At 45.9% G+C, this 8,705-nt stretch overlaps 2 protein-coding genes across 2 annotated transcripts; both read right to left on the bottom strand.

Moving 5' to 3' along the window:
* Nucleotides 1–475: 475 nt before the first annotated feature.
* Nucleotides 476–1,345, bottom strand: LOC112573745. The gene is made up of 2 exons (XM_025254330.1): nt 1,017–1,345; nt 476–829 (listed from the first exon to the last, which is right to left on the bottom strand). The coding sequence occupies exons 1-2, from the start codon at nt 1,278–1,280 to the stop codon at nt 476–478; spliced, it is 618 nt and encodes a 205-aa protein (XP_025110115.1). The 5' UTR covers nt 1,281–1,345.
* A 4,514-nt stretch (nt 1,346–5,859) lies between these two features.
* Nucleotides 5,860–8,609, bottom strand: LOC112573744 (acetylcholine receptor subunit alpha-type acr-16-like). The gene is made up of 5 exons (XM_025254329.1): nt 8,033–8,609; nt 7,303–7,514; nt 6,975–7,157; nt 6,580–6,851; nt 5,860–6,407 (listed from the first exon to the last, which is right to left on the bottom strand). Exons 1-5 carry the CDS (start codon nt 8,607–8,609, stop codon nt 6,014–6,016), a joined length of 1,638 nt encoding a protein of 545 aa, XP_025110114.1. The 3' UTR covers nt 5,860–6,013.
* Nucleotides 8,610–8,705: the final 96 nt, after the last annotated feature.

Below are 8,705 nucleotides of genomic sequence, written 5' to 3'. Positions count from 1 at the left end.
TTGCCATTGTGCAAATATTTCCGCTTTATATAGCAGTTGAAAGTATTCTGACATAACCACACATTTAATTATCATCTTTTTTCAAAAAGAACAATCTCATAAAATTATTCTTCATCTGTATACCTTGTAGCGTGAAATTAACCCTAACCACGAACTTATATCCCCGCCTTAGGTCGCCTGTCCTTTTGACCTGAGTATTTTGGAGAGCTATGATTTCTATGTCAGGCAAAGAGGTACATGGGACGCGCGTGCTCACACACACACACAGTCAGGGTTAGAAGGTCCGAGAGACACAGTGCAAAATCGCCTTCAGGTGGAAGCACTTTGGCTTCTAAATTCAACGGAAGACCCTTGACCTGTGATGCTAATGTTTGTAGGAGTGTTTTGGGAACAGAGGGACAGGGGCGATTCATCCAGTAACTTGCACTGAGCTTTAAAAAGTCATAAGAAAAAAAACCCTGCACCACACTAGACTTTACAGAACAAGCAAAATGGCGAAGAAGACATGTGTGAACAGTGTGGCCCCAAACGTAAAATAAAAGGCGAGTTTGTTCCACCTCTCTAGAGTTTTGCCCCACAGAATTCTTTTCCCTTGACGACTTCCGCTTCCTCCCAGGGCTGAAGGAGACTCAGGTGGACTGCGCAGTTTTCGAGGACATCGGCAAGGGCAGGGCAGATCCTCGTCTATCGACATGTCCTTGACCCTTGAGCTAACCGAAGGGGTCATCTGGAAAGGCAGCAGGCTGATGGAATCGAAGGAATTTCTACGAGCAGGAGGACTGGAGAGTGGGATGCTGTCAGATGATGCCATGGTCAATCCGTAACTGGCCTGTTAAAACAGCAGAGAGCGATTGGCTATTTTGTAAATAAAATGTTAAGAAATTACATAATGTATTATAATTAATTTACAATGAATATTATTAAAATTTACACAACTTTATTATTTCATTGTTTATGATTTATAATTTCCAGTATGGCATGACAAGCGCATTACACCGAGCCACACATCACTATACCTGTGACCCTTCCTCTGTGCACCCCCTTCTACACTCTTTCCCCTCCCCTGGGTGTTTGTGGCCCAAGACTGGGGGAGCAGGTGTGTGGCTGTGGTAGGCGGCGATGATGGCGACGTTGACGGAGGCGCACAGCGTGGACAGCAGCATGAGGGCGGCCAGGTACAGTGAGTACAGACACACCGTCAGGGAGTTGGGCGGCAAGGTGCTGGAGATGGACGACATGAAGACGATGTAGGACAGCAGCAGCGTTACGGAAAAGGACATCTGAAAGTTATAACAACGATGTCAGTAATGAGGATCATGACGATGGTGATCATGAAGAGGTTGATAGCGCAATACAATAGTTTCTATTGTTTCTCCATAGTTTTTAAAGTGAAATTTTTCCATTGGCTAGTTTGACAACGATTTGTGGTATTCGCAACAGAGACATAATCAGACTACAGAAGGTTCATCAAAGGGAGGCGCAAGACAAAGCGCACGTTGGGCTTGAATGACATAGTCGCTATGAATCGCTTCCACGTTAACAAGTCTGGTGGCAAATAGTGTGTGAGACAGTTCTTTTCAAATATGAAATTTTAAGCAGAAACAATCCAATTGCCGATTCCTCACCCTCTCCCCGCACTCAGGAGGGAGGAGGAAGGCGGTGGTGTTGAGGAAGGAGATAAGGAAGACGGGCAGAAGTCCCTCCAGCACATACTGTATCCACCGCCGCGACAACACCATCTGCAGCCGCACCCCCGGCCAGGAGGCAAAGAAGTCTCCCTCGGTGAGGTCTGCCCTCAGCAAAACGAACTGTATAATGCAAATTATGAAATTAGACCAATTAATTATATGACTGATGGCTACAATGCTGCAGACCCTTTCAATACGCAGGACATTTCTGCTTCACGAATTGTCTTTCTAATCGTCCAAATACCGGAGTAGTTCAGAAGAAAATTCACAGTTAAAAGCAAGTTATAAAGCTTAATTAATGTCCACCACTTTAAATTGTAAAGGCAGAAACTTCTTTTAATTTCTAAAGTAATATTTAATTTACAAAACGGGTTTAATTTCAAAAAGCACAGGACAAAGAAATGTTTACTAATTATCACCTGCGGGTTGGGTCTAAACGCGCTGATATCCACGGACATGTTGTCCAACCTAAAGACAGTTTGTTTAAACAACACAGTGTCTGTGGTGAACTCCGCGAAGCAGACCTGCTCGTCGAAAGGGAACTTGTGGGTGTTGACGTGGCACTGAACGTCAAAGCGGTCTCCGATGATCCACGTGACGCTGCCGTTGAGATCCACAACCACCTGACCTGCCAACAGGTGAGAGAGAGAATCAAACGAGGAGATGGTTGAAACTTAGTTCGTCCGACAATAAACAGTAGAGCTTTAAAGTTCTCATCAGTTTACCCTTTTATAATATGTTTTGTTTGTTGTTGTTGTTGTTGTTGCCATTGCTGCTGTTAAAACTGCCCTTAGATCTGTCTTCCTATCAGTAAAATTGTTGATATTAGAGTAAAAGCGACAATAATAGCAGCACCAATTGAACTGTATATTTGTAATATTAGTATAAAAAAGAAAGGTTCAGCGAAAAAAGAAAACAAAAACAAAACACAACAAACCAAAAAACTACGAGAAAAAGATTCAGAGACTTTTCCTTTTAGAGATAAAAAAAATGAACACAGGAAAATATTAGCAATTGCCTCCAGAAAGAAGCATTAGAATTATGAAGATTAACACCATTCAACGGTTTACTTCTCCGTTTTTGAAGGGTTAGTATTAAAGTGAGCAGAACAGTATCTGAGAAACACGTCCCTCCGTATTTACTTTGTTGTTTTCATTCTCAGTTGCATCATTTGAAAAGATGTAGATGGGAGAAACAAAAGACTTCCTTCTGACCTACTAAAGAACTTAATGTTTCATGGCCGTTAAGAAGTTACCTAGACTGACCTTCAAACTGGGATTCACTCAGCGATTCGAATCCCGTGACGGCGTTTGAAACGAGGACGCTGGGGTTCCAGACCTTTTTGCGAGGTAGAATAACCTTTGACACGTGACGAAAGCCGAACTGGTGACGTCATCATTGGACTGGCAGCCACAGCCGCCTGCCGTGTTCGAATTAAACCTTTCAGATCCAGAACTGTTTGCTTCAAAACTAAACATCGACTGCTGGGCTCCGGAGGCAGGTTTGTCGCCACCGCTGCTGCTGTTGTCGGTGCTGTCGATGCTGTTGTTGTCGGAAGCAGTCGCAGGATCAGATGTCCCCACCAGAGACCAGGTCAGCCTGGGGTCACGCCAGGTGAAAGTCATCCAGGCAGTGAAGCTGAACTGTTCATCGTGCTCTTTCAGGCCGTCAACGGAAATGAGTCCAGCGCGCATGCCCACTTCTACTCTGTCCCCCGCGGCGACCGGAGGGCTCAGCTTTTCGTAGTCCTTCAACACGTGACGCACCACAGCCTCGTTTTCAAACATTGTCTGCTTGACTGTCGGGCATCTGGTTTTCCCAGAGTCTGCGAGACACGCTGTAAGTAACAGGAGACCCACACAGAGAAGTGCTCTGGCACCGTGTGTCCTGGACATCCGGTTACTTTGTACTTTCATCAACAAATTCTTCATATTTTATCAGATCATCGTTTTGTTCATACGAAAAGGGTTAAACATTTCATTTGCTTCCACAAACCGATCTGAGTCCAAATCAGGAGAAACGCTATAGAATTTCTCTTAGTCATGATAATTATGATAATTATTATTGAAGCAACGACATCTAGCGGAGGTCTTGCTGGCTGCGTGGTAGTCTGCCATCGTGCACGCGCGTGGTCACGTGATACTCATCTTCATCCCGTGCGCGCGGCCCGTTAGAAGTAGTGTGCGGCGCTTTTAAGCTTCAGTTTATTGAGTTAGTGATGTTTGTTGGCCTCTCAGCACTCTCGTGTGTATCGTAATGATTGAGTACGCTTCCAAGCAGGTTGTCCCGACATACAAACACACATAAAATATAATGTTTGCTGACAGTGATGGTTTGAGATTCACTCACGCGAAAAGTAGTCCAAAAGTTTATTTGTAGGATTGATCGACTTTATTTTTAAACATCTGTTTGTCTGCTTGTCTTTCTCTGCATTCACTTGAGTACATTTGTCATTAATGGTCCTGGGCGTGCACACCCACGTTCATCATAGAGTTCTGCACGTGTGCAAGCAGATTACAAAACAATCTTGTTGACTCGAATTTAAGCGCATTTATATTAAGTAAGTGGGTGTTTTACAAGTGGGGAGGATAGCAACGTTTGGGGAAACGATATTTTCTGCGAACGTATGTCAGTCTAACTTGTTTGTTTACGTGCTCTTGCACCGCATCTGTACTATAGCTTCTTTCTACCTCTCTGTCTCTCTTTGCCTGCAGTATTTACTTAGATGTGTCTTTATAAAACACACATAAGAACGTAGATTTTTTAATGACAGTAAAAGGAAAATGTCTATCCTTACATTCTTGGTATATTTCGGAATTGTCTCCCGTCCAAAGACATCCCAAGAAATGTTTACATGACAGGAAAAATATTTATATAAAGTCGTGTGTTTATACTCTTACTAGTTTTTGTGTCCAAGAGGCAATTAGCATGAGATGACAGGGTAGCGAGGGTAGACAGCACTTAGAGGGACTGGCATTGAGAGGTGAGCTGACGGGCAGGTGAGCGCAGGAGACTAATATGATGATGACGACGACGATGATATAGATGACATCACGGAAATTATGAACTAAGTGCATAGAGAAACTCTGAGCAGGAATAAGAAATTTGCTATTACAAAAATTCCCCTAGGACTGGAAGACAACCTTCATCTGCAGTCTGTCTGTTAAAGTGCGAGCATATCGTCGAGGACACTGTTATCTTTCGAAAACACGACGTGACAAGGACGACAATCCAAAGGTCGAGTAAAATTGAGAACCGGATGTCATTTTCGATTTGAAAATGTTGCGCAAACAGAAATAGTTTGGGGTAACCAAAGTCAGCACTTCACACGAAGGATGCTGTCCTCCAGCTTTCTAATTTTGATCGAGAAGGAAATACCGTCCCCACCTTTGGTTGCCATGTACTTTATAGTCTGGGGTTGTTTATTTTTAAAAGGAAGATGGAAAAGAAAGGGTTCTCAATCATATCCACTCAAACATTTCGGCCTGAAAAACAGACGTTTATCGCATCTAAAGCACAGGTCTAGGGAGGCACATAGAGGCCGCCATGTTTGTTGTTGACGTGTCAACATTTCTGTTTCCTGAATGTGAGGTCTATGGACTGGCATCATAACCATAGGGATTGTGCCATACAATGGAGCCTCTGCACACCATCAGGAAGAGCTGAGTGAAGAAGACTGGCGTGACAAACAGTGCCTTTGCTGTCATGGTATCGCGCGCGCACACACACAGAGGTAGAGAGATTGAGAAGAAGAATAAAGCGCAGAAGTAAAGGTAAAAAAAATATCTATTCAAATTCCATCTGTTTTTTTTTATCTTCCTTTAATCTTACAGCTGCAAACGTATAAAGTTACCAAAGTCGCTACAAACATTTAGCACACCTTGAATATTCCAATGCTCAGGTCAAAGAAAATAGAGACAAAAAGCTGTATGAACTGTGATAACTGAGAAAATGAGTCAAAACAAAATTCAATCTGTTAATATACAACATGATTCGCAGAAAGACAGACGGCGATACACAATTTCACAATTTGTAACAATCTCCGTACAAGGTAATATTTACCTGTCTGCTAATAGTCACAGAAACGCTTACGAACACATCTGCAAACAGAGCAAAACTGACATTAAAGAAAGAGTAGAAAGGGGGCTTGTTGGGGTGGGATGGAGAAACTTTTGTAAGAGGGTAGGAGGAAACAAAAGGAGGAGAAACAGAAGCCCGGAGGGAGATATAGAATGGTCACGGCCCGTCTTCTCTATCTCTCGCGAGACCTTGCATTCATTTTCGTTTTCTCGTGAATAAGCTCGGGGACAGAGATAACCCGGATGCTATCCACCGGCCTGACCTGCTGCCGCCATTGCTGCGTACGTCACGTGACCAGCAGCCCCAGGAAGAGAGAATGGATGAACACCGTGACGGCCAGCGAGACGCCGAAAGCCAAAGTGCTCACTTTCTCCTTCGCTGGAGGGCGCCGAGCGTCTTGCTGTGGTGGAGCCAGCGGACAGCTGACATGCGCATTGGCGGAGTCGTGCACGGACACGCTGCGGCAGAAATGAGAGCACGTGGCAGGCTGGGCTTCGATCTCGGCTCTTCCGGCGGACACTCGCTGACGTCATCGCCACGGTGTTGGTTTCCGGTGGTTTTTCGCCAGAAGAGGTCGCTGGTCGCCGCAGGCGCCATGGCGCAGCTAGGGCAACAGGAACTGACGTCAGCCATGCTACCCTGATCACGTGATGACAGAAACAAAGCATCAATCGGATGGAAACAAAGTGAGCAAGTCGTACAAGGTAACAGTAAATAAGTAAAGTCGACATTATTAAATGGAGGATATGACTAGTGCACCTCACACTCCTTAAAAAATTGCAATAACAAGACTGAGTTGTCGGGCGCAGACCTTTTCTCTGTCGGCGCCCAAACAATGACGGCCAGGACAGTTGAACTGGCGCACAGGTGAGTCCTCCGCCTCGCGCACCTGGCCACCTGCACGGCGGTGCTTGTAGCAGGCGATGATGGCCACGTTGGCGGCTGCGGAGACGGTGGACAACAAGGTGAGGCCGCCAGGTAGAGGGAGTAGAGACACACCGTCAGGGAGTTGGGCGGCAAGGTGCTGGAGATGGACGACATGAAGATGACGTAGGACAGCAGCAGCGCCACGGAGAACGACACCTGGATAAGAACGACATCTGGATAAGAACGATGCCAGAATGAAAATGATGTCAGGATAACAACGACAGCCACATGAGAACAAAACCTGAACGATAATACATTTTCAGGAACTAGAGGTTTTACCCTTTCTCCGCAGTCCGGCGGCAAGAGGAAGACAGACGTGTTGAGGAAGGAGATGAGGAGGACGGGAAGAACACCCTGGAAGACATACTGCATCCATCGCCGGGTTATCGCCACTTGCAGACGCACGGCGCGCCGCCACCCGAAGTAAGTCTCGCTCGTCAGGTGTGTCGCCATCAGCTCGTACTGAAAGCGTGAGTGCAGCAGCAGTGTAGAAAATGTATTTTCTATTTATTGTCTTTTTTTTAAAGTGTAGTGTGTTTACTGTGTTTAGTTACTTTGTAATGTTTGATTATAGTGGTTAAGTTGGTTGCTTGCCCTGCTTGCATACCTCTGCATTAGGCCGATAGGCGCTACAGTTGACTGTCGTGGTGTCCAGCTGAAGGTTTATATGCCCATACAGCACGGTGTCCGTGGTGAACTCCGCAAAGCAGACCTGCTCGTCGAACGGGAACTTGTGGGTGTTGACGCTGCAGCGGACGTCGAAGCGGTCCCCGATGATCCACGTGACCAGCCCGTCACGCTCTATCACGACCTGACCTGCTGCCGAGCACAGGAACGACACTGTCAGAGACGCTCAGACAGCGAAGCAGGTGTGAAGAATAGACAGCGTGTCGAACGAGAGAAGGACAACGGAAAATCAAATAAAAGGAAAATAAAAGGCATGCTGAGTGATCCCACATGACTGGTACACGTTATATCCTCTCCATAGTTGGCTGGTTTGTGTGGTCCAGCAGCCTTCAGCTGATGGCGTTGATGAACGGGAAAACAGACCCTTAGAGTGAATACTATCAACAAACAAACAAACAAACAAACAAACAAACAAACAAACAAAAAACAACAACAACAAAATGTCAGTATGAACGGTCATATTTTAAAACATCAAAAAACAATACACCATTCATCTACCGACCACCTTATCAAACAAATAACCATTCTTTCGTCACGAAAGTAAACAAACAAATAAAGACAAAAATTCCCCCTCTACTTAACCTATCTTTAACACATCTCTCTATCTCATTGTCAGACACCTCACTCTCTCCAACGAACTGATCACTGACCTTCAAAGTCGGAGCTGGCCAGGTCCTGGAACCCAGTCACTGAGTTACTGACCAAGATGGTAGGCGTCCAGATGGCGCTCTGAGGCAAAATCAACGATGTCACATTAACGTCCTCGAGGTTAAGGTCGTCTTGGCACGATGAAGACGAAGGACCATGACTCTCGGCACTGCCATCCTCTCCACCTGACCCCCAGGTCAGCCGCGGGTCGCGCCAGACAAAGGTCAGCCAGGCCGTGAAGCTGAACAGCTCGTCCTGCTCCACAAGACCGTCGATGGACATGAGACCAGCCTTCAACGACACCTCTACCTCCTCCATCCCTCTTGCCGGCCGACCCAGCTTTTGGTAGTCCTCCAAGATGTGACGGATCACAGCCTCGTTTCCGAACATCCTGTGAGGTTGGCGACTGCTGCTGTTGCTCTTACAACGGATGGAAGCCTCACTTCCGGCGACTACAGTCGCTGCCAGCACAACAAACGCCACCAAAGCCATGCGACGCTGCTTGCCTGGACGAAGCTGTGTGGCAGATGTGAGGCCAACAGACCTCTCCTTCTTCCTTATACTTCCAGTGACATCCATTCAATAGAAAACTATCCAGAAGTCATCTAGATGGACCCGCCCTTCCCCCTAAAAATCCCCCAACAATATACAAACCTAAAACCAAACTCTTCTCCC

Source organism: Pomacea canaliculata, linkage group LG10 (genome assembly GCF_003073045.1).
Source record: "Pomacea canaliculata isolate SZHN2017 linkage group LG10, ASM307304v1, whole genome shotgun sequence".
Classification (NCBI taxonomy): Eukaryota; Metazoa; Mollusca; class Gastropoda; order Architaenioglossa; family Ampullariidae; genus Pomacea; species Pomacea canaliculata.
The sequence above is the reverse complement of the archived record's forward strand: the minus strand, read 5'-3'. Positions and strand labels throughout refer to the sequence as shown.